Genomic DNA, 26,029 nt, shown 5'->3' with positions numbered 1-26,029 from the left:
GCTTGAAATGCAAACTGAAACATGATGACGCCGGACCACCACCTCCTAAATGACTGCCTGAACTTGCATCCCTGGAAAACTCCCACCACAAATGTCTTCTGGCTCCGCCCACACCTGAAGCCACGCCCCCCGCACTTTCACCAAGACTCTCACCTGACCGAACGCCAGTGAGTCAGTTCATTCCGTCTACAGCTGGAATTTCTAACAATGGAAAGAGCAGAGCAGTTGTGGAGCGCTGCTGCATGCCTTTACATGATTGTGTCATTCTTCAGAGAGAGATGCATCATTTGTGGCTGAGCTGCTTGGTACTTTTAGTTGTAGAGAATCATATTTATTTGAGAAACCTCTTCAAATGTTTGCTCATGTACAGTAGAATCATTTTGTGAAACTTTTTAAAGAAAATATTTTATTGTTCAGATGTTGCGAGTTTGAATTTCATCTTGGGTAATATTCCTTGAAGAAACACAACCAGACAGAAATGAGTCGAGAGCTGACAGCATATGGCTCTTATACTGTAGTATAGTGTCAGATCATTTGGTCTTGAAAGAACATGGTGAGAAATATTTTAGTTCATATTGACTTTCCGATGCAGATTTGTGTGTCTTTGCAAATCTGAGCACAGGTTAAAGGGTTAGTTTACCCAAAAATTCTGTCAGTAATTACTCACCCTCATGTTGTTCCAACCCCGTAAGTTCATCTTCGGGACACAAATTAAGATATTTTTGATGAAATCTGAGAGCTGTCTCACTCCTGCTAGGTAATCGATATCTGCCATCCCAGAAAAGTTAGTAAAGACATCGTGAAAATAGTCCAGGTGTCTACAGTGGCTCAACCTTAAGTTTATCAAGCGACGAGAATACGGTTTGTGCGCAAAATCCCCCAAAAAATAACGACTTTATTCAACTATAAAAAAAATCCGTGTGGGCCTCTGACGTGAGTTCACGAGAGCGCCACGACGAATGCGCGAGAACAGAGAAGATGACGCAGATGGGTCTCGATGTAGTGTTTAAAATGGTTCTAAAGTGTGCATTTCCTGGATGTCCGAATCGTAGGAAACCTTTTCACACTTTCCCATCAAATTATTGTTTTTGCGCACAATACGTGTTCTCGTCGCTTGATAAACTTAAGGTTGAGCCACTGTAGTCACTTGGACTATTTTAACAATATCTTTACTAACTTTTCTGGGTCGGCAGATGCAATTACCTATCAGCCTATGATTTTCATAAAAAGTATCTTAATTTGTGTTCCGAAGATGAACGAAAGTCTTACTGGGTTGGTACAACATGAGGGTGAGTAATTACTGACAGAATTTAAATTTTTAGGTGAACTATCCCTTTAAGATTTCTGAAAATCTTATGTTAGATTCAGCTTTCATTTCGTCAGTAAAATAACAGGCGAGAATATTCGTCAACGAAGGTTTGACAACAATAGGTGAGACGAAAAATGCAAATCGTGACAGTAATTATGCTTTAATAAAAACATTTTGGCCTGGTTTCACAGATAGGGCTTATAGATTAAGCCAAACTTAGGATATTTTTTATAAACATGCCTTAAAAAAACATGGTGTGCATCTTGGTACAAAACAATGGCACTGACATATTTTAAGACATCTCAGTGCAAGTTACTTTCAGTTAAAACAGCTCAAACATGTATTTTAGTCTGGGACTAGACTTAAGCCTTGTCTGTGAAACCAGGGGACTGTTCATGTTTTTAAGAAAAGAAATCTGTGATGAATTTGATTATTTCAAATAATAAAAATGAAGATGCATAACAATGTATTACAATAGTGTAGTAGGATATATTCACTATAATGTTGCTTGAGTTTGTGTTAAATGGTGATGAATGTAATATGTAAAGCGTATGCATATTTTATTAATTTTGCATGTTTTCATCAACTAATATGTTATTTTCATTGGCTAAAATGAATGAATATAGAATGATTTAACTGATATTTCCATTTAAAAAAATAGTAAGGGGAACTTTTGAGAAGAAAGAAACTTCTCTTAATTTAATCTCTTTGCAGCTGAGCTATTAAAGAGATTTCCGTTGTGATTTTTGCATCATAATTCCGACATTTTTGTATCATAATACCTTATTGAGAAGGTAAAGCGTGTGGTTTCTGAGACAAAGCATTCCAGAGTGTCAGTCGAGCTCATAGCCTGCGGAGTTAGAAACCGAAACAGCCTCGGCTTCTTCCAGTCTGCTCCGGACATGCAGACACTTGTACCATACTTGCACTTGGGTCACAGGTCACATACGCTCACGCCCGGGTCAGAAATGAACTGGGACTTGAGGGTGAAAAGTCCACCAAAAGTGATCAAATACCCCAGATATACTAATCCTCTTTTTCTCTGACTCAAATGATTGCTTTGTTAGGCTTACTTTATTAGAACATACTTATTGTTTGGGGTCAGTATGATGTTTTTCTTTTGAAAGAAATTGGTTGCACTTTATTTTACAGTATATATACCCACAAAAGTACTGGTAATGTGAGGTGACTACATGGGTTTGGATAGGTTTGGGAGTTGGTTCAGGGTTACCTTGTTATAACCTGGGTAAGTACACTGTAAGTACATTAAAATAGCGCATACTGTAGAATAAAGTGCAAGCTAGAAATGAATACTTTCATCCAGCGAGGACACATTACATTGATCAAAAGTGACAGAACATTTCTATTTTAAATTAATGCTGTTCTTTCCATTCATCTAAATAATCCTGAAATAAAAATCCATGACGGTTTCCACAAAAATATTAAGCACTTTTTTTTTCAGCATTGATAATAATCAGAAATGTTTCTAGAGCTGCAAATCATCATATTAGAATGATTTCTGAAGGATCATGTGACACTGAAGACTGGAGGAATGAAGCTGAAAATTGATCTTTGCATAAATTACAATTTAAAATTTTCATATAGAAAGTAGGTATTTTAAATTATAATAATATTTCACATTATTATTATCAAATGAATGCAGCCTAGGTGAGCATTAGAGTCTTATCGACCCCAAATTTTGAAACGGTAAAATATATACCAGATTATTGTAGTATTTCTTTCAGAACATTGGGGACAATCTCGCTTCACGTTGTCGTCGTATATTAGTCCAGAGCAACACCCCGATGACCAGGAGGGTCATCAGGGTGTTATAATAGTAATAAACAACGCTCCTAAAGAAAAGACTATCTGAGGTCAGGCCCTCTGATCACCATGACAGCCACCGTAGCATCCCGTGGAATGCCTGAAGAAAGACTAAAAACTTGTAAAACTAACTCCACCCATATTCCCCTTTGTTTGCCTCATCTCATATATCTCATGTCTGTCATGTAGCATAAAACCCCATACAGGAGTATAAGTCACGAATAGTTTGCAGACCATTAAAGGGATAGTTCACCCAAAAATGAAAATGCTGTCATCATTTACTCACCATCAAGTTGTTTCAAACCTGTATGAGTTTCTTTGATTAGATTAACACAAAACAAGATATTATGAAGAATGGTAACTAAACAGTTGATGGTAGCCATTGACTTCCATAGTAGTATTTTTTCCTACTATGGAAGTCAATGGGTCCATCAACTGTCTGGTTACCGACATTCTTCAAAATATCTTCCTTTGTGTTAAACAGAACAAAGAAACTCATACAGGTTTGAAACAACTTGATGGTGAGTATATGATGACAGCATTTTCATTTTTGGGTGAACTAATCCTTTAAGACAGGTGAATAGTTATGCAAGTATTTGTACATAATGCATGTCTTTTGAAATTCGTATGATGTTATCTTTTGCTCGGGTCAAAAAAAGCACCATACAATCATACAAATAATCCATATGATATGTACTTGTTCCAAGTGTTCTATAGCTTTTTGTCTAGAGATCAGTGTTCTGCAATTCTCCTTTTGTGTTCCTAGAAGAAGAAGAAAACAGCATGGGTTTGGATGAGTAAATAACGATATTGGATCAATTCTGCCTTTAATGATCTGAATATATGTGGACTTTTGAAAAAGCATGAGATGCATCATCATACTTATTGTTGTACACTTTAAAGCTCACAAAAAGTGCAGTCTAGATGCAATTCTACTCAAGAGTTTGGTGGGCTCTCCTCCCCTTCAAAGTGGGAGTGACAGTCCCGAAACTTCTACTTCTGTTCACTCAAGCAGAACTGCTCTTCACTTCAGAGTCTTCTTCACTCGCTCACACACACACACACACACACTGAGGAACGCTGAGCTGCACACCTGGGCTGCTTGCTTGTGGCAAGAGGCTTTGCTGCCAAAGGTGAGTCACTGCCATATATATTTATTAAATGATTACAAATTGTGGGGAACTTTTCAACATCTAATAAAAATATGAATGTTTCTTTATTTGTCGTCTTTGAGCTTTGCATATTTTGCATGGGTAATAAAGTCTCTCTGGAAGGCAATATTGTACAGTACATGTCAAGCAGGTTCATGTACGATAATAAAATTGTGCATTAGAGATTTCATTTGCCCTTGGAAATTGTTTGTGTATAGATTTATATTTGAGAAGACATATATTAATAAGTTAAATATTTACAGAGAGAATAAGAAAAGGTATTTTGCATAAAGAAAATTAGACCAATTTTTTTGTAATTTGCATAAAGGGTTATATAATGTATTAAGTAAAAAAAAAAATCACTGTAAAATTAAGCAGTGCAAGAAAGACTTCTATGATCTGTTAATCTATAAACTGTACTCTGTAGTCAGTGCTGGGTATATTACTTATAAATTGTAGTCGGTTACTGATTCCAAATTATATGACAAACTTGTAGTTAGTAACATAATCCATTACATTACATATTTATGGTACTGTAATCTGACTACTTTTTGAATAACTTTTTGATTACTTTTTACCTAACTCGTTTATAACATTGATTTGAATAGGATAATAGTGTACCATATTGATATACAAATACAAACAGAAAGAAAATATATTCCATTCTTTGTTAAACAACACGAAGTCCATTAAATATTACATTACATCAGAGTTTCCCAGACTGGGGTTAGTGGTGAAACTGCAGGGGGTTACTGAGTGTAATGAAAAGCTATTAAATAAATCATTACATTTTAAAATAATAACACTTTAAATTTAAACAATCAAAATAAAACACTTACTTTAAAATATGTATTTGTTTTCCTGCATGCCATGTGGCCATTTACCGACATCAGAGAACTGTGAACTTAATTTTATTATTACTGACTTAATTTTATTATTGACCTTACTTGAGAACTTAAAATCTACTTCAAGTAAATATATCAGGTCAAAGAGGTTCAACTGACAAACAAGTAGGGTAATCTCTGCATTGCATGTAAATATGAAATTATGTGAAATGTGTTTGAAAGACAAAAGCCTTCCAGAAACAGTAAAACTTATTTAAATGATTCACTAAACGATAATTCAAATAATAATTGATGTGTTCATCAGGAGTTAATATGCACACTATTGTGCATTGTGGTAATAAGAAATTCAGATGGAAAGTGGAAAGTGTCCTCAAAATCATAATGCAGTAACATTTAATGCTGTATTCTCTTCATGCTAACTATAATAATCTTACTTCTATGTTTATAATTATTTACACGTATATTATGATTATTTTTGCAGGAGTGTCAGTCATGGCTCACACACTGAGCTGGTCCCTGTTGTGTTTTGGTTTGCTGAGTGTCTGGGCTCAGGACTTCTATGAGGAAAGAACCGGGCCAAAAAGAGTCAAGACCGGAGGACAGACGGCGGGCAAACTGCAAAAACATGATGGTCAATGTGAGGCGTCTATGTTAGTGTGTTGTGTGACCGTATGCATGCATTGTTTGTTTTTTTGTCTGACCAGATCCATGAGCAGTTTTTTTAATTCATGTTTGCTTTTTAGTATGCATGACATGATAGAAAGCATTACTGAATACACTGACTATCGTCTATACAGCTATTTTTGGAGGATAAAAGTTATTAATATATTGTTGTAGAGTTTTTGGTTTTAAAAACCCGCCTTTTTAACCCTTCGCACAACTTTCATGATGAAATCAAGTTCCGCTCTACATGTTTACTCATTGAATAATCCTAATTCACTCGGAAAAATACAGTATGTCACTTAAGAGCTTTTCACACTGCACTTTACCCTGGGATATCATCGTTCTAAACCCCACTTTTAACCCCGGGTAAAGAAACGTTTCGCTAACACCCTAAATATGCAAATAAGTACGTTAACCCAGGGTTTAGGAATGTACGGTGTCAAACATCTAGTATACCCAGGATTAATGTTTAACTTCGGGTGAATTATGAGCAGTGTGAAACGTGAAGCAAGATAACACAGGATTATGTTTACCTGGATTTTAAAATGATCCAGGGTTAACTACTTTGTTTACACTTTTTTTGATGGTCTCCTTTATAATTGTTGTTGAACTTTATTGTCCAGTCTGTTTTCACAGAGCGGAAATTGGACTTTCGCCCAATCGCACTTGTATGTATGGATGGAGCATAGTGTGTAAGGAACTGTTATCTCAAATCGAGACATCCTTAGACCCCCTGCAATTTGCCTATCGGGCCAATAGGAGCACTGTGGATGCCTCTCTCACTCTTTTAAACAAGGTTCAAAATCATAGATAATTCAAATTCCTATGTTCGAATACTCTTCATGGATTTCTCATCCGCTTTTAATACTGTCCGACCTTATCGTCTTTTAAAGCGCCTCTATGATTTAGGTGTTAGTAGTTGGATGATTTTATGGATTAAGGAGTTTTTAAAAGGCCGACCTCAGCGAGTCTGTATTAATAATAATGTCATGTCAGACTGTTTGGTTTTAGATACTGGGGTACCGCAGGGATGTGTACTGTCCCCAATAAAAAATGTCCGTATACATCAATGAATTGAAGTGCAATGATGATAACCTTACCCTTATAAAATATGCAGATGATATGGCATTGGTCTCCTGTCAGAAAGAAATTAACTGCTCCTCATACTTTGAGTACATTAACAGTATCATTTGTCGGTTTGAGAGCAGTTTCTTGTATCTTAATATTGAAAAGACAAAAGAGCTATGTCTGAAAAATCATTTGAGAAGAGTAGATACCGCCTCTGAATATAAACCAGTTATCATAAAGGAAAAAACTGTAGAGCAGGTCTCGAATTTTAAATACTTGGGTACAATTATTGATGAGAAACTTAATTTTGAAAGTAAAGTAGAGTACGTTCATAAAAAAGCACGACAGCGCTTGGGTCTCCTCAGGAAACTGAGAAGTTTTAATATTAGCTCGCAGACTCTAACCATGTTATATCGATCAATGATTGAGAGTATTCTCACATATAATATTGTTTCATGGTACGGCAATCTAACATTAAAAAAAAAGAACAAACTCTCACAAATAATTAATCAAGCAAATAAGATTATTGGACACAAACAACAGCCACTTCAGGGCTTGTTTGATCATTTTATGGAAAAAATGGCAATTGCGATTTTTAAAGATAATACACACCCTCTGAACTCTACTTTTGAATTGCTCCCATCTGGGCGTAGACTAAAAATTCCCTTGGCTAGAAGAAACGTCTATAAAAAATATTTTCTCCCAATGGCAGTGATTATCTTAAATTGTACAGTGTTAAAGCTAAACAATAGCCTAAAATGGCTAGCAATATTATTATCATCTTTTTTTTCTTTAATTCTGTATTTGTGCTGTTGATGTGTGATGTGTTTTTAAACATTCTGTTGACTATAAGTAACGTTGCACCTATGTCAAGTAACTTTCATTAGAGTATAGTATAACTTTCATATAGACTGTCTGCTTAATATCTGCTAACTCTTTATTTTCATGGTTCCCCCAACAGACTTTCTATCGACCTAAGTAACTTAAGTCAACTTATTCTAACCCTAACCCTACCAATCTACTAATATTCTACTAACACTCTAATGAGAGTTGACATGTGCAATGTGTAGTCAACATAATGTGTAAAAGGGACCATCATAATAAAGTGTAACAACTATTTCAAGTGTGAAAAGCCATAAACTTGTACAGTTTAAAATAATGTGGTGTTATAATGTTATGGTTAGGTGCTAAGCAACCAACAGCCAATCACGTGCCTCAAATTTTCATGCTTTGGACACTCACAGAAACATTGTGCGTTGAGCATTTCAGGAGAAAATGTAAAATGGTGACAGAAACCGTGACGATTAGAATGAAGACAAGATTGTTTCGTTCTTTCATTTATAGATAAAGGATAAACTTATAATACAATATAATATGATGCGCAAGGCCTTTATGTAAACATACAGCGTGTGACATTGACACCGTAAGTATGTCAATAAAGACGTTAACCCAGGGTTTAGGAAAGTTAAATAACAAGAAGTTAATATTAAGTATGTAACTTACATTTCAGACACATATTATCTGTTTTTGCTCAACAAAGCCACATCAGAACCGTTGCGTTTCAAACCTGAAAGAATCAACGTTTCAGAACGAATTGATTTAAATGAATGATTCAATGACTCACTCATTAAGACTTACTATTTATATGCGTTATGAACTCATGGGTCTGTGCATCTCATGCAGTCTAAGACACATAAAGCCAGTTTTACGCCTTGAAACATGCAATGTCATGTTAGGACATACTAGACATACTACAGCAGCATGTCTAAAGACCATCTTTCTTAGAGGATGTCTGGTCGTAGTGAAGTGATTTCAGAGGCCTCGGGCATTATCCTTCACAGTTTCCTAACATAAACATGATTTATCATTCATATCTGCATGCACAAGACCTGTAGGCCATGTCTTGTCACCGGTGACATGAAGACTGATGAGCTGCTGTGCTGACAGGCTGCGTTTCTTATTAAATCCAAATAGGATTATTAAAAGACTTGGAGGATTAGTGGTGTTTTTTAGGACAATATTGACAATATTTAACAATTTAATGACACAAGGCAGCAGTCTTAGTTCTGAAATAATTATGTAACATCCCCCCAAAAAAACTATTTTTAAAAAATATCATCTGTGCAAATAGCCACGTTTATAATAAACACTATTTATTCATAACGAATTTGCCTTTTAAATTCAAAATTAACTTCTGAGTTTGAATTGAGGAAGCTTATAGAATGCAATGAAATGAAATGCATATTGCTGCTGTCAATCTACTTTTTAATGATTTTTAATAGACTTCAATACTTTTTAATAGGCTACATACAAAAAAAATCTTTATGCATTATGCATGTTATACGCACAACATCAGGTATTTCCAGAAATATATGCATGTATGTATATTATATTTTCTGGAAATACCTGATGTTGTGCATGTGATAATATGCATAATGCATAAATATTTTTTTTATTGATCTCTCGAGCCTCTCCACTGGTTGAGGGAACTTTTTTTGAAAGATAACTAAATAAAGTTATCTGAAAACAAATTGTTGGATGTTTTGTTGTGTTATAATCATATTCTACATATCAGGGAATAAATAGGCATAATTAGTAAAAAATTATGGATGCATTTATTTATGGTTTGTCACAAATGTATGGTGGACTAATGAATTTCCTTTGTTCTAAGTGTTGGATTTCAACTCTATTGGAATTCAGAACATTTCTCGTTTCAATCTAAATAAAAGGGAGCCAATTCTTAAAGGGGAGATGAACTGAGAAAAAAAAATTCTTAAGCTTTTGAAATTTAAGAGGTCGTCATACTATAAGATTATTCTTTAAGTTTCAGAGTTTAACTTCCTTGTTAGTCCAATAAAAGCTTTTATTGACACCAGGCCCAGCGAACGACAGGTTTTACAAAGTGTGGATCTATGACGTCAAAGGGTATCAAACACCGTGTCCGCAGAAGAAGATCAACGCCTACTTCAACACCGCCTGTTTAGCCCCGCCCACCGATTCACACATTACATGAAACTCATTATAATATGCAAAACTGTTATCCAATCATAGCAGTGGGCGTTTACTTCCAAGTCTTCAATGTGGCACGCCCATAAAAAACCGAGCGTTTAAACCAGGGTAGAAAATAGCCTATTACTTAATAAGTTTGATGTTTTTAAATGTAAAAACCAAGCGAACGTCATAAGTTGACCTCAGACAACAATGTAAAAAAAATTAAAAAGCCAGTTCATGACCCATTTAAATTCAGAATGTACCCAATATAATAGATTATTTCCTTAACACTTGCTCTTTCTCTTTCTACCATTATCTCTCGCTGTGACGTTAGCCATCCTGGATGAGGACTGCAGTCTGGAGTTGGGCTTTCTGCTGGACAGCTCTGAGACGGCCAAGGACCACCACCAGCAAGAGAAAAAGTTCACTACGGACATTATAGAAGGCCTCCAGAGCATCCGCTTGGATACAGGCCGCAAACTCAGCTGGAGAGCGGCCCTGCTTCAGTACAGCAGTCACGTCATAGTCGAGCAGACCTTCAAACAGTGGAGAGGCTCGGAGAACTTCAAGAGCAGCATCGCACCGATGGCCTACATCGGCCACGGCACGTACACCACCTACGCCATCACCAACATGACCAAGATATTTGTGGAAGAATCGAGCCCACAAAGCATCAAGATTGCCCTGCTGCTCACCGATGGCTTCTTTCATCCCAGAAACCCTGATATCTTCTCTGCTATGGCTGATGCAAAGAACCAGGGCGTGAAGGTCTTCACAATTGGCATCACTCATACTGCCAATGAGCCTGCCAACACAGCAAACCTGAGACTGCTGACAAGTACGCCAGCCTCCAAATTCCTGTATAATCTGCAGGACCCGAACGTCATGGAAAAAGTCATTATTCAGATTGTAAGTATGGTGTCCCACAAGCACTCGTTCTGTCCTGTAGTCGTTATTTTGGCTGATTTGAATATGCGCTCAGCTGTCAGTAAGAGTAATTTGAGCTTTGTTGAATACTTTTGGGCATTTTTAAATCCATTCTACAGTAAAAGTCTACATAGGTACACTTCTATGTAAAAAGTCTGCAGATTTTTTCTGGGCTTGTTCAAGGGTAAAACTATTTTTACAAAAAATGAATAAGCTACAAACACGTCTCCATAGATAGTTACAGTTCTGCAGTCTGTAAAGTCTGCAGATTCTTTCTGGGCTTGTTCAAGGGTAAAAAAATAAATAAATCATAAGCTACAAACTCGTCTCCAACTGAGATTTCTACATAGAGCGCTTTTTACATGGTTGGGAAACCATTCAGATTTCCTGATTTGATTCGATTTCAATTCACAAGCTCTCGTTTTGATAATTTGTGCATATTTTAGTTTCACTTTCCATTGGTATTACAAAAATATATCACACAGCCATATTTAAAGGTGCTCTAAGCGATGTCACGCATTTTTTAGGCCAAACATTTTTTTGTCACATACAGCAAATATCTCCTCACTATCCGCTAGCTGTCTGTCTCCTGAACACACTCTAAAAAAACGCGGTCTCTGTAGACACCCCAGGCTCCACAAACAGCAACAAAAACAAACTGGACTAACCCGCACCACGAAACATAACAAACTGTTCCAGCCAATAACCGACAAGAATGATGTGGGGGTGGGGTTTGGGGGGTTAGTGCGCGGATGAGGAGGAGGGAGGGTCTAGCTAGCCTCCGCTTTGTTTGACAATAGTTCGAACGTCAACAAGAAGTGACGTCACCCAGGATCGCTTAGAGAACCTTTAATATAGGCCTTATTACTATTAAATTCAATCACTAAAAGTGATTGTAACTTGATATTGAATTATTGGGTGTGTGACTTATTAAAAGTTATTTGTTGTGCTGTGTTTTTATTCACTAAAAAATAACCAGTTTATAAGAGTAATTTTCTTGTGAATCGGGCTTCACTAGTCGTTCATGTTCATTTGAATCAAACTTCTACCGGTAATTGAATTACTGTAGGAATTTGACCAAATGTTTCTGTTAGTTTAATATTGCTTTATCACTTTCTCTTTTATTATCATTATTATATTTCATCACTGAAAATGGCTGAATGCCACAAAAATGCATGAAACGCTGACATAGAGTGAACTGTTAATGTCACGATTTTCGATATCGTGCTTAATTGGGAATTTTATTTTTATTTTACATCCACGATTGACGTCTTTTGTGTCAGTAATATGTGGTTGTGAAATACTGTAACTATCATCCTGCTCAACTTAAACTAGCTTTACTGGTTTGCTGGTCTTAGCTGGTCACCTGGTTTCCTCAGGTCAGATTGGTCAGGTTTGCTGGTTTCCAGCTGGTCAGGCTGGGAGACCTGTTAAACCAGTTTAAACCAGATAAGACCAGCTAACCACATCTGGCTTGAATTTGATAAGTATTTGAACGTACAGAAGAGAAAATGATTATGTTTTGCAAGTGTTTTGTGATCCCTGACACCTAACAATTAGCCTTTCTACACTTCATTTACTATAATTAGAGTAAACACGGGACCGTCCCGTTGTGGCTTTTCTATACATCTGGGACTGGGTTTATATATTCCATAAATCTTGGTTGTCAGTCATTCCTGCTGTTATACTGATAAGCATCTACGTTAGGTTTCATTTTTCTCATTTGAGCAGAAACACATTGATATAATTCCAGTGTAAAGCAGGACTCAGCATGTTAAAGGATAGTGTTTCCTTTCATCTCGGGGGAGATTTATGAATGTATGGCCTGATGTTAACCGTTCATAATGTTAACCCAAACCTCACAAAATGAATCCTTGCTCTATAGCAACAATTATGACTGTCGCTTTTATATACCACCAGTTATAGTTTGTGCAGAATCTCATTCTCTTGTTGTTCCCTCTACATAGGCTCAGCTGGCAAATGATGGGGTAAGTAGATCATATTTAATGTAGATCATATTTAATATAAAGCATCACTGCCTTACTGAAACACAAACAAATAAAACCTGCTTTTCTATTTACACTGTTTTCTCTATATTTAGTGTCCTCTGTCCCAGAAGTGTGTTTGTGAGAAAGGCGAGAGAGGACCCGGCGGCCCAGCGGTAAGTATTTTCACTCTAAACTTCCTTCAACATGGGACCGTATTTCCAGGGAAGCCCACGGGCACATTTTTCTCCTCTTTTTTTCGATTCCTAAGAGGTACGGATTCCTTTGAGGACTGTCAACAGTGGGAAGAGACAGGCACGGTTCTGACATTTTGGATAAATACTTTGCTTTGTAAAAGTCAGGATAATTATCATCTTTGTCAGGACCCTTCAGCACTACCTTAGGGAAAACACCAAATAAGATTCCTTAAAAAGTGTTTTTCATGTTTAGCCTGTTGAAAGTGAAGAGAATGTAATTACATGTTATGATGACTGAAAACCTTGACTTTCAAACACTTAAAGGGTCCAAAATTAACATTTTGCCACACCTGCCAATGATGGGTGAATATAGTCATAGTGACATTCAGGGGCGTAGGAATGAGTTTAACATTGGGGGGGACACCAGGGGCGATTCTAGGATTTTCATTTTAGGGGGGCTCAGCCCCCGATGAGTATATTCAGGGGTTTTCCTGGCTCAAAATGAGGCGGTGGTGGGAAAAAAATCCTGACTACGTATTTTAATTATAAGATAATTACATTTATATTTTTCATAGAACATCATATACTGCGTTTCCCACTATATTTTTGTAAGTGGAGCTCGTTACCTCTAGGGGTCCGGGGGCATGCACCTCCACAAGACATTTTTTTACATTTTCTGGTGCACTTGGAGTCACCTGAATCCACTGTTGAAAATAAATAATTACATAGGCCTATTTTCAGTTAAAAATGCCGAAATTAGACAAACGTTTATTAGTTTGCCTGATTATTTCTAACATGTATGACCTTAAACAGCTGTCAAATATAGGAAATGTTTAGTTTAGCTACTTACGTACATCTTATCTCTTACTTGAGCATAAACTACTGAAGCATTGAGTTGCGCCTTGCGCTGCTAAACTTCGCGCTCAGCAGCGTCTGTGAACATAAAGCCCGCCTACTTTGATTTGATTGGTCATCTCGATGGGCTTTATGCACAGCTGCACTACTTCCTGAACTTTAGCCAGCTCCTTTGTTTCCTGTCTGCCATTATTGGACAAACTGATTAATCCAGGTGTGTCTGATTATTGGTGTTGGTCAGACACACCTGGATTTATCAGTTTGTCCAATAATGGCAGACAGGAAACAAAGGAGCTGGCTAAAGTTCAGGAAGTAGTGCAGCTGTGCATAAAGCCCATTATTCTGACATTGACGGGCAGTGACGGACCAATGAGGCTCAGATGAACACACACACACACCCTGTCCTCTGTTTCTGGCCTGCACTCGTTGCGAAGCTCGATTTAAAAATCAAATATTTTTCTCCTCCATGGTATCATTTTTGGGTGGGACAAATGCGACTGTCTCCAATATACGTTCCTACGCCATTGGCTTATTTTTTGTCCTTATAACTGCAGCTATTTAGCCTTTTGGGATTTTTGGGATAAAAAAAAAATGCACTGATCGACTGGCCAGAGACCAGAATCAGCCGATTTTTCACATGCTCGGCCCGGACCGATGACCGGTCTCACTCTCTGCTCTCTGACAGCGATGTGAAAATAGTTAAATAGTGCATGTATTGCACATAATTTACTAATGTAGATTTACAATTGGCACGCACAAACAGCCGCCTCTCAAACAGCTTGTGAGTCGCAAGTACCAAAATGAGTGGCTTACTGCGTTTAAACGATTAAATACACACAAAATGATGTCAAAATGCATGTCTTGGCGAGTATTCAGTTAAACACAATCAGTTTTGGAACGTAAATAGTTGTAGAAAGATAACGCATGTTGTGTAACCTGTGTTGTGTGCTTAACTTTACTCTTAAAGTATTAAAAATGTTTCTTAAAAATAAATAAATCACTCTCTGCTCTTGACTGAATAACTTTAGTTGTAAGAATTAATCTGTATTTAATTTTTACAAAGACTATACAGTGTTGTTTTACATTTGATTACTTTATTTTCTCTTTCCTGAATACTGACCCACCTGAAAAACTTATGTTTATTTCATATCTCTCTTTATATATTGCAATTATTTGTGCTGTTGTTTGCAATTTGTTTATTTGTTCTTATTACTGACAAGAAATTTGCAATAGGTGCATCTCTAGTCAAAGTTACTACTTTGTGCTCAGTTTGATACAGCTCAAGTGATTCTGGTCAAAATAAATTAGATGCAAGTTCAGATTGCTCTTTTTATTGCTCTTTTAACACGGCTTAAACTGAAGTGTGTAGAAGGGCGGATCACGGTAGAGTCAGTTATTCAGCGGCAGGCGCCTAACCGTCATTATCCAGGTGTGTTTACCGCTCAGGGATTCCACACATTCTCATGGATATAAATGACAGGCCTCAGTAATTGCTCTCATTAGTTTAACATTCTCTGGCCTGCACTTTTGCTGTGACCGAAGCAGTTGATCAGGTGCTGACCAGGTGCCGAGTCAACTGATGCAATAAACTCAAACTCCAGACTGTGCTTCATTCATAAAACTGAGAAGTTCAATTCAAGTTTCAATTGACCAATTCATCTAAATGGTTCAGAAAGCAATTCACATGATATTTTACACCCTTTAATTGCAATAACACTGCCATAAATTGCTAATAGGAGATTTAGTCAGATTTGGTAAACTTTTGGCAACAATTATAAACATATACTTGCTAGACTAAACATAAACAAGTGTTGTTATTGTCAACTAAAACTATATATATAAAAAACTTTTTATTAATTGAAATAAAGCTAAAAATATATATATATAAATATGAAAAAATTTAACTTAAAAAATAAAAAAATAAACTAAAACTGGAATATAAAATAAATGAAAGTTAAACAAAGATTAAAAAAGAAAAACATTGAAAGAATGACAAAATTTCAAAAACAAAAAGAATGACAAAAGCACATAAAAAGTAATTAAAAATGAAAATGAAAACTGAAAATATAAAAATTAAAGCTAATAAAAATATTAAATATTTTTAATACCATAATATTATATAAATTATAAAATAACAATAGCTATTTTCCATCCAAAGCTGCGAATTTAACTTATGCGGAAAATTGGAATATCAAATAAAACATTTGTGAATAAAGCACCGTTTCCATTCCATTCCTGGAAAATTGGCGCAAAATATCTGTAATAAAAATGGAAGTTTTTCCTACATCATAAACGCAATAAACTCTGGCATGTTCTCTTGCGTTTGAATGCTGGTGTTTGAGAATGCAATCATGTGAGACACTTCTGAAAAGGGAATGAAACCAAATTATTTTGATATCAGACTTTGGCTCAGGCATTTCAGAATGATCAATCCAACATTTAAAATGATATGCAATCAAGGGATTTATTAAATAAATATGTTTCCATTGTAGTTTATGCGTCTGCTTTGTTATTAGATAAAAACATGTATCCACCTCAAACTGAGCGCATAAAAACAAAATGTATGCACATTTTTTAGAATTTATGCGCATCTTGGAGTTTACATCCAGTTTTTTTTTTTGCGATATTCCAAAATGCGAATAAAAATAGGTGGATGGAAACATAGCTACTGACATATAAAAACATTATTTCTGGCCACTTGCCAAACAACTATGAGTCCGCTATAAGTGCAAGCACTGAATTTTGATTGGCTAGCTCCACTAGGCATCAGAAATATGAGGTCATTCACTTATTCACTCGAGTAGAACTAAAACAGCTGCTCACTTTCTCCCGTTTCCCCGGCAGGGAAAGAAGGGTCGCCCGGGAGAGGACGGAACCCCTGGGGCTAAAGGTCATAAGGTCAGCATTTCTATCATTCTCTCTGGCGTATGCCTGCTTTTGGTGATGTACATGGGAAATGTGATGAAGAAGCTGATGTGTATTTCTCTATTTCTATTAAGATTTCATATACACATTTTCTCATATTCAGCAGAACAGGAATCAAAAATGACAGGCACTATTTATTAACTCTTTCTAAAAAACACTTTTGTGCTCTTGTTAGGGTGATCCTGGTTTGAGTGGACTTCCTGGACGTGAGGGTACAGAGGTGAGTGGCGGATGCTGGGACAAACTATCCACAAAATCACTTCTCAATACTCAAAAGTATTGTGCTACGTGATTAAAAACGTACAGTATTTGGGTAAAATTAAACAAGTACGGTACGTTAAAAAAAAAGGTCTAAACTTCTGTCTGGTGGTGTGATCATCAAAAAAAGTTAGCAAATTTTAAAGTATCAAATATTATTATTGAATTCACTATATTGTACACAACCTAAGTATTCAAAGAAAAGGCGTTTAAAAAGGTTATATTGAGTCGCAAAATTTAATATTTTTCATTATTCCATTTGAATTATTATTTGAAAATTGTTTGAAAATAACTATCATGTAAAAAAATTAAATAAAAAAAAGTTCAAAATTGTCAAAAAAAATTTAAAGCGCACTTATTAACCACTTATTTATTATAGGGGTCCTCTGTGATGTAATTTCCTGTTTTTTGTTTCCATGTCATGTGACAGCTAAATGGTCTCCTTTATTTTTGATTGCATCACGATGACTTTTATTTGGTAGAGAGAAGTTCACTGTAACATTAATAAAATATTATTTCAAACTACTTTTTTTCCCAAGATTGTTTGATTACATTCTCCAGACTTTTACACCATCTAGGCATTTTTACTTTAAACCTAAAAAAAATCATTACGATACATTTTAAATTTCAGAAATTGAAAAGTGTAGTCAAGCCATTCTAAGTATGAATTGCATTTTTATAATTATTTTAAATGACTTAATATATCCAGACAATATATGACATCACCGACCAATTTGCAAGATGCGAGATGCTAAAAATAAAAAATAAAATACATATATAAATATCTTCCTGTTTTGCTCACAGGGGAAACCAGGCTACAAAGGAGAGCAGGTACTGAATCCCTGCACCAAATCACAATTCATTTCTGTTAAAGCGCACAATCATGTGAGATTGTCATGATCATCTCTTGACTGTGTACACAGGGTGAAAGAGGAGAATGTGGAACCCCAGGAATCAAAGGAGACCGGGTACATAAACGTTACGGCATTCTGCACGCTCATTGAATATGTGATTAACACAATAATACAGTATGTTTCAAATTAATTAGTTTATATTGTACCATCTGATAGGGTCCTGAAGGTCCAGTTGGCACACAAGGGTCCAGAGGTCTGCAGGTATGTGATTATACATTTTGTCAAACAAAAAATGTCACACCTGTCTGTATATTCACATGTATATAAAAATGTACAGTTTACAGTTGTTTTCTTTTAAAGCCATTTCAAAGTTTCAGGCTTTTAACTTTTAAAATGTTGTCTCAGCTAACGGAACATTCTCAGAACTTCCCTAACGTTCCGGCAAGGTTTTCTCAAAGTTACAAGCAAACGTCTTTAATATTGTTAAAACGTCAGCACAAAAACATTTATACTGCATCATTCATGGAACGCTTTATCTGAAACATTATCTACCATGTTTTAAATGTTGCTGCTTGTTTCGGAATGTTAAGAGAACATTCAAAAGTAAAGTTCCCATAATGGGTTGTGGAATTATAAAATGGAATGTTCCCCCCAAAAATGAAAATTCTGTCAGTAATTACTCAACCTCATGTCGTTCCAAACCCTTAAGACTTTCATTCATCTTTGAAACACAAATGAAGATCTTTTTGATGAAATCGGAGAGATTTCTGTCGCTCTACTGACTTTGACGCTTCAAAAAGTTCATAAAGAGATCGTATAAGCGGTTTAGTCCAAATTTTCTGAAGAGACTAGATCACTTAATATGATGAACAGATTTAATTTAGGCTTTTATTCACATTTAAACATTCATCAACTCACACATCAGTTGAGGTAAATGGAAGCTAAAGCATATTTAGGGGACTATGATTTCTGCGATGCGCTCTACATATTCGCTTGACGTGCGAGAAGAACCAATGAGGTTCATTCTTGTGCCTGCGTCAAGCAGGGTCGGTTGAGCTACTGTTTATCTTCGCTGATCAATGTTTATATGTGAATAAAAGCCTAAATTCAATCTGTTCATCATATATAAAGCGATTGAGTCTCTTCAGAAAATTTGGACTAAACCGCTCAATTTATATGGATTAGTTTTACGGTCTCTTTATGAACTTTTTGAAGCGTCAAAGTTTCAGTTGCGTAGCTGTCAAGTCAAGTCAAGTCATCTTCATTTATATAGCGCTTTTAACAATGTAGATTGTTTCAAAGCGGCTTTACAGTGATAAACGGATAGTTTAAGGTAACAGAGATTGTTTTGGCTTCATAGCGGTTCTTGAATAATGTTATTTTCCAGCTAAAGTTAGTTTTGGTCAATGGAGGGACAGAAATCTCTCAGATTTCATCAAAAAGATCTTCATTTGTGTTCTGAAGATGAACGAGTCTTACAGGTTTGGAACGAGGGTGAGTAATTAATGACAGAATTTTAATTTTTGGATGAACTAATAACTCTTTAACGTTTCCATAACCAAAAAAAATGTGAACGTTCTAAGAACATTTAGAAATAATGTTTTCGGAACTTAATGGGAACGTTAACACTTTTGTTAGCTGAGGTTGATAGCACTATGGTTGATTGACAGGTGAGTAGGCGGTCCTTCGCTGCTGACTAAATATGCAAATATGGTTTGAGTGATCAATAACAGAACGTCTGGAAGCCTGTTTACACCTGGATTTAGCATTGATCACCTGAGACCGATGTTTGTACCATTCCTTTATTTCAAACACACCTTGAATTTCATCTAACATATGATTAAAATATCAAAACTTGTATTTTACTGCACTGTAAAGCAGCATAATGCGTAGGTGTCTACAGATAATGCTACACATTCCTAGAGACATCACACAAATGTTCATGCCACTGTTTCTCGTTCCCCCTGCAGGGTTTACCAGGACCACAGGGTGACATCGGACCAGAGGGCTCGCAGGGAAAGAAGGTCTGTGCCTTATAATCACAAACCATTATCCTGAAAAATTCAGCTCATCATGTTTACCAAGCACACCTGGAAAAGTCTCACTGTTTCCCATGTTAGCGTGCATGAGAAAACACACGCGTTGGAGGCTTGTTTGTTTGCTGCATCCATTAGGTAAAATCCATTAGAATGTTGATGCCACAGTGAATGAGAAATATTGATGCATTCTCAGTTGTTTACTTCACATGTCTTTAGAAGGATTTATCATTTGTGTCCATTTTCGACTTAATGATGCACTCTGAGGGTAACAGGTGCAGAATAGAGACAAAAGAGTCTCATGTAAGGCTTTCACTCTGTGTTTCTAGGCCAGAGTTGTGGATTTTTATGTAAAAAATGTGTGCATCCCTTTACAATACATTTAAAATTTTCTTCATTTCTCATCATGATTTTAAAGGAATAGTTCACCCAAAAATGAATTTCTTTCATAATTTACTTTTCATATCAAAATGTATATCTATTGATCTAATGATCTATTTGCATACAGAGAGCTATTGCATGGCTTCAGGAGTGAAGTGAGTGAGTTCTTGTATATATGGTTTATGAGGATACAAATGTGTATAATGACATGGGTATTACAACGTAAACATGGTTAAACATGAGGATATTTCCTGTGTCCTCGTAAACCAAATGGTTAAAAAAATATATTTTTGGACATATTTTCTAATTTAAAAAATGCAGAAAGTTGTCTGTGATGAGTAGGTTTAGGGGTAGGGTTATAGTGTAAGGGAATATACAGTTTTTAAAGTATAAAACTATTACCGTAAACCACATATACAAGTAGTGTGTGTGTGTGTGCGTGTGTGTGTGTGTGTGTGTGTTTTGATGTTGACAGTCATGGTCACTATGAGTTGTTCTCCTTTGTCATTGATTCCAATGAAAAAATAACAACATACTGATTTAGCACAACATGAGTGTGAATAAATTATATAATTTAATTGTTAGGTGAACTAATCCTTTATTTTTGACTTTTGGACAATAATCTCCCAAGTGTCTTCTTTCAAGAGACAATGGTTTCATCTGCAGTGCAAAGGGTTTATGAACTGCAACCATTTTAGTTTGAGTATGTCTTGCTCTGGTGCTCAAAAATAGGGTCGAAGATGAACGTGTTTCGACACGTTTTGGATTTCCTTTAATAGATACCTGTAGGGAAACCTGCTGCTCTGCCAGTAGTTTTTCCCCTTGTTTAATTTAACTGCAGGAAGCGTTCAGAGGTTTACACAGCTCTGCAGATGTCAGGGATCCTTCTTTATACATGCACAGGTTCACAAAACTAGTGTCAAAGACCGTCTGACTGATATGAACCACAACCTTGTTTTCTTTTTAGAGGGAGATTCATCTAAAAATAGAATAGATGATACCACAAAAAAAGACAGTCATTATTATTTGAATAATAATAATAAAGTTAAACCCTTACTACCAAGGTTAAACGCCAACCAATTAGATTGCTAGAAAGTGCTTGTCAGGATTCAGGGTGGTCTGCGATTATTGTCACATAAGCTAATAACAGTAGAAATGTGCATGACGGAAAAATCCTGTGCAAAGTATAAATGTGTTCTCTTCATGCACAGACACGCAGATGACGTGAACAAAGAGGATTTCCAGCATGTAGAAATGCAGCACAGTGAAGTGAAAACTGTAAATGTCATGAGCAGATTGAACTGACCTACTTTTTTAGATTGGATTGTACTTGTTTGACAGCAGCTCATTTCTATACAGTCCTATTTGAAAAAAAGCCGCTAATGCACAAACAGATTGAACAATACCTCAAATATGGACAGGAATAGTAAAGAATCTAACATTTCTGGTTCAGACTCTAATCCTTATTTATAATAATTATCAGTTCTTTTAGTATTTTTGAGGTTTGAGGCGATTATATATGTGACCCTGGATCACAAAACCAGTCACAAGTCGCACGGGTATATTTGTGGCAATAGCCAACAATACATTGTATGGGTCAAAATTATAGATTTTTCTTTTATGCCAAAAATCATTAGGAAATTAAGTAAAGATCATGTTTCAAGAATATATTTTGTAAATTTCCAACCCAAAATATATAAAACAGTTATTTTTGTGAGTGAATGCAGCACAATCGCGAACATAAATGTAGAACTTTAAAGGAGATTTTCTCAATGTTTTTATTTTTTTGCACCCTCAGATTCCAGATTTTCAAATAATAATATCTCGGCCAAATATTGTCCTATCCTAACAAACAATACATCAATGGAAAGCTAATTTATTCAGCTTTTAATGATGTATAAATCTCAATGTTAAAAAAAGTACCCATGTGACTGGTTTTGTGGTCCAGGGTCACATATATAGTATGTAGTATGAGTTTGAGTATCATCATTTTCATGACCCGGTACATCAGCGTTCTGACTGAAGGTTATGCAAAAGGAACGTTCCTGGTTAATTTCAACTTAAGCTCTATTGACAGAATCTGTGGCCTTGCTGTCGATTTCCACAGAAAATAAATTCATCTTGTTGACAGTCGTGTGCTTTCACTGGAAGTGGATCCACTGTAAGTGGATTTCTGTCAGCACCATTTTAAGTTATGTTTATACAAACTGAGGGATGAGTCGAAATTATTTTCAGTGATAATCAACAGCATGTCACAGATACTGTCCATACCTCTTAAGTTATACTGAACACAGAACATTCCTGCAATGTTTCTCTGAGATGACACCTGCATTTTTGCATATAGATTTTACACAATGAAAAATGTCTTCCATACATAATAATGAATGTGATATATCATGACTTAAATATTTGTTGTTTTTGTTTGTAATTAATCACAGGGTGAGCGTGGTCCTGCTGGTCCAGCTGGAATACAGGGCGACAGTGGAATTGGACTTCCTGGATCAAAGGTCAGCCGCATCTATCTTTTATATTTAAATACACTTAAATTCTCCAAAATCGCCCACAAACAATCAGCATGTAAAGCTGGAAAAACAAACGCCTATGCTGATTTACTGTTCTCTCAGCCTTGAAAAGTTTGGGTCGCTTTTCAGTTCACTTTTCCTAAAAGCATCATTAGCCAACTATGGTTGCAAGTTCTGTTGAATTGTGTTGGTAACAACAGAACTGGAGACCATATTTGGCTTCGGGAAACGCACCCCATGATAAACCACCATAATACCAGTTTAGACCAGCAAACAATCTCAGACTGGATGTTTGTTTTTTCCCCTTTTCCTTTCCTTTCCATTCCATGGTTAACGAGCCACCTAAACTGGGATCATCATATTAAAATTATAATGATCAAAACTTTACTGAAAAGCCTGTTGCACACAATCTACTACCGGTACATGCCTTTTGTCGTCTGATTGATAGTTTAGACTTTTTTTTAGCAAGTAAAAGATCTTTTAGTATAATTGTAAAAATGTCCCCCTTCATGTCTTATTTTTAAAAAGTAAATGTAAGAATAGCTTTTATATAGTTGGAAATATTCCAAGATGTACATTTACTGCATATAGCATTTTTTTTTTAATCATGTTAAAATGTGAGTATCAAATATGATCCATAAGCCTTTGAATCGTAATTGTTTTGCACTGCATTATATGTTTTGCCCCTCAAAATTAAAGCAACAGAGCTTTGATCATAAAACTAAGAATTTAAATATTATCCTAAGATATATTATTGGGTGATATAGAGTCACGACTGACTCTATGCATTTGATATGCATTTTATGTAACTAGTCTGCTATCATAATCAGAATTTCATCTTCATTTTTCGCCAAAACAGCAACTGCACCAAATTGCATATTATTTTCTCAGTTTGGGCCTCTGAATAAATCAGTTTTTTCAAAAAACAAACAAAAAAAAACAGCTCCATATTCTCATTATATCATATTATATGAGCCATAAAAGGCTGGTCTATCAAATATGATATGATTTATTTATAAGGTTTTGTCTAAAAGTTCCTTAAACTGTTCCATAAAAAAAGATTTTCTGACAATTCATATACCAGGATTTACAGGATTAGTTCCTCTATAATTTCATAATGCATTTTTTTTTTAAACTTGACATCGATAGTAATGGTTGTGGTGATTCTCATATGCAGTCATATTTTATATTTATATTTCTTACTCTTTCTCCTGAATTGTTCACTTTGATCCGTCTGCAGGGAGATATGGGATTTCAGGGGAGATCAGGTCCTCCGGGTCCACCAGGCATCGGCGAGCCAGGTCTTCCTGTAAGTATACAAGCAGAAGGTCAGAAATATTCACTTTCCACAACTGTTTATTAATCAGCTCACACTGCATTCACACCCAGAGGTTTGTACAGAATTTAAATGCACATCATGCACAAAGATCAACACATGCCCCTGTCCCTTGCATGCTAAATTATTAAATATTTTGTCTAATTTAATAAGAATGTAGCACTCTCAGCTCCATTTAACACATTTATTTACCATGTTTAAAATAATTTAATAGAGTTTCTCCACAAAACCAGCACAAAAAAATGCAGCTCACTGTTTAGGCCTGCATCTCAGCATGCAAAAACCACTATACGATACAAGTGAAACTCCAAAAATTAGAATATCGTGCAAAAGTTCATTTATTTCAGTAATTCAAAACACTAATATATGAAACTAATATATTATATAGACTCATTACATGCAAAATGAGATATTTCAAGCCTTTATTTGTTATAATTTTGATGATTATGGCTTACAGCTTATGAAAACCTTTTCATAATATTCTATTGAATTTGGGGTTTTCATAAGCTGTAAGCCATAATCATCAAAATTATAAAGGCTTGAAATATCTCACTTTGCATGTAATGAGTCTATATAATATATTACTTTCATTAGTTTCATATATTAGTTTTCTGAATTACTGAAATAAATTAACTTTTACACGATATTCTGATTTTTCGAGTTTCATCTGTACAAGAATAAATTCTTTACTTAGATTATAATTGTGATTAGATTATGTTCTTGCATTGTGGTGCTATATGACATTTTTCTTCACATTTCTTCATCAAATCAGGGGCCTCAAGGGCCACAGGGGGTTCAAGGCGAGAAAGGACCACAAGGAGAGGGTTTTCCAGGTTCAAAGGTAAGGTTAGCCCAAAAACAGACCGTCAAAGCCATGTTCTCACTAATGTCACTCTCTGCTCTTTAATCCAGCTGGAGATTTGTAGCGGCCAAAGGCAATCTGAGAAGATCTAAGTACCGTAAACAAATTCAAGTCTGTCATTTTGTTTAAATATACCTCATTAGAGGCTCAGAGTCCCCTGGTAAATCCTCATTTCAAAACCCAAAGCTATTAATTCATGTATGTTCACAGATAAATTAGCAGAGCATTACCAGCCGGAGGACACGAGACAGAATTTATTGGATCCATTTCCTTGAACTCTATTAAGCCTCTAATGTTAGCATTAGAATCTAACGAGATCTACATCAAAGACAGAACTGCATATAAAATGTAACCATAAATGAAAAATATAGCAGAGAAACTTGATTCACACCAGAGACCTACTGTATTTCTGAACCTCAGCGCTTTGAAAACCTGCATACAGTAGCTAAACTAAATTATATCATAACTTTATGATGAAATTCAGTATTCATGATGATGAACCGATTCATTCATACAGTTTGAACTGATTCACAGGAATGAGCTGAACTTACCAGCTCTAAGACCATTTGTGCTTCTTAAGTTCATTATTGAAGTCCCCATGAAATCAAAATGGAAGTTTTTTGCCTTTTAGTATGAATGTTAGCCTTACTGTTATCTATAATCTAGTGTGCTCCAAAACATTGACAACATTTGCATTAAGAAGATATAAGCGTTCAAAACTTATAGGGCCCTATCTTGCACCCGCAATTGACTTTGAACACCGACGCATGTATCATTCCTATTTTGCACCCGCGCACAGCTGACTTTTCCCTCCACAGACGCACGTCGGTAAATTAGTAAATGAACTTGCGCTCGCGGGGGCGGTTCAGTGAAGAGAGGAGGCGTGTTCCGGCGCAAACGTTCCCTGCTGCTATTTTGCAGTTTTAGAAAGCAATTCCGCCACTGACCAGGAAAAACCTAGTCTAAAGTCAGTGGCGCGTTGCGCGTTAGTGATATGGTATTTTAAGGGCGCATGCTTGGCCATTATGTAGCGTGTGAAC

At 35.9% G+C, this 26,029-nt stretch overlaps 1 protein-coding gene across 1 annotated transcript in view; it reads left to right on the top strand.

Annotated features, from left to right (window-relative positions):
• Positions 1–4,172: 4,172 nt before the first annotated feature.
• col28a2a (collagen, type XXVIII, alpha 2a) overlaps positions 4,173–26,029 on the top strand; it is a 43,744-nt gene continuing 21,887 nt past the window's right edge. Inside the window, exons 1-14 of the mRNA XM_079617684.1 lie at positions 4,173–4,266; positions 5,611–5,766; positions 10,186–10,760; positions 12,746–12,766; positions 12,880–12,939; positions 16,660–16,713; positions 16,916–16,960; positions 17,803–17,829; positions 17,922–17,966; positions 18,069–18,113; positions 19,823–19,876; positions 22,708–22,776; positions 24,032–24,100; positions 24,900–24,968. Of these exons, the coding sequence (XP_079473810.1) occupies positions 5,622–5,766; positions 10,186–10,760; positions 12,746–12,766; positions 12,880–12,939; positions 16,660–16,713; positions 16,916–16,960; positions 17,803–17,829; positions 17,922–17,966; positions 18,069–18,113; positions 19,823–19,876; positions 22,708–22,776; positions 24,032–24,100; positions 24,900–24,968 (1,278 nt within the window). The 5' untranslated portion in view covers positions 4,173–4,266; positions 5,611–5,621. The remainder of the gene's footprint in view (positions 4,267–5,610; positions 5,767–10,185; positions 10,761–12,745; positions 12,767–12,879; positions 12,940–16,659; positions 16,714–16,915; positions 16,961–17,802; positions 17,830–17,921; positions 17,967–18,068; positions 18,114–19,822; positions 19,877–22,707; positions 22,777–24,031; positions 24,101–24,899; positions 24,969–26,029) is intronic.

Source organism: Phoxinus phoxinus (assembly GCF_949152265.1).
Source record: "Phoxinus phoxinus genome assembly, chromosome: 7".
Taxonomy (NCBI): domain Eukaryota; kingdom Metazoa; phylum Chordata; class Actinopteri; order Cypriniformes; family Leuciscidae; genus Phoxinus; species Phoxinus phoxinus.
Note: the sequence above shows the minus strand (reverse complement) of the source record. Positions and strands in the feature narration are given on the sequence as shown.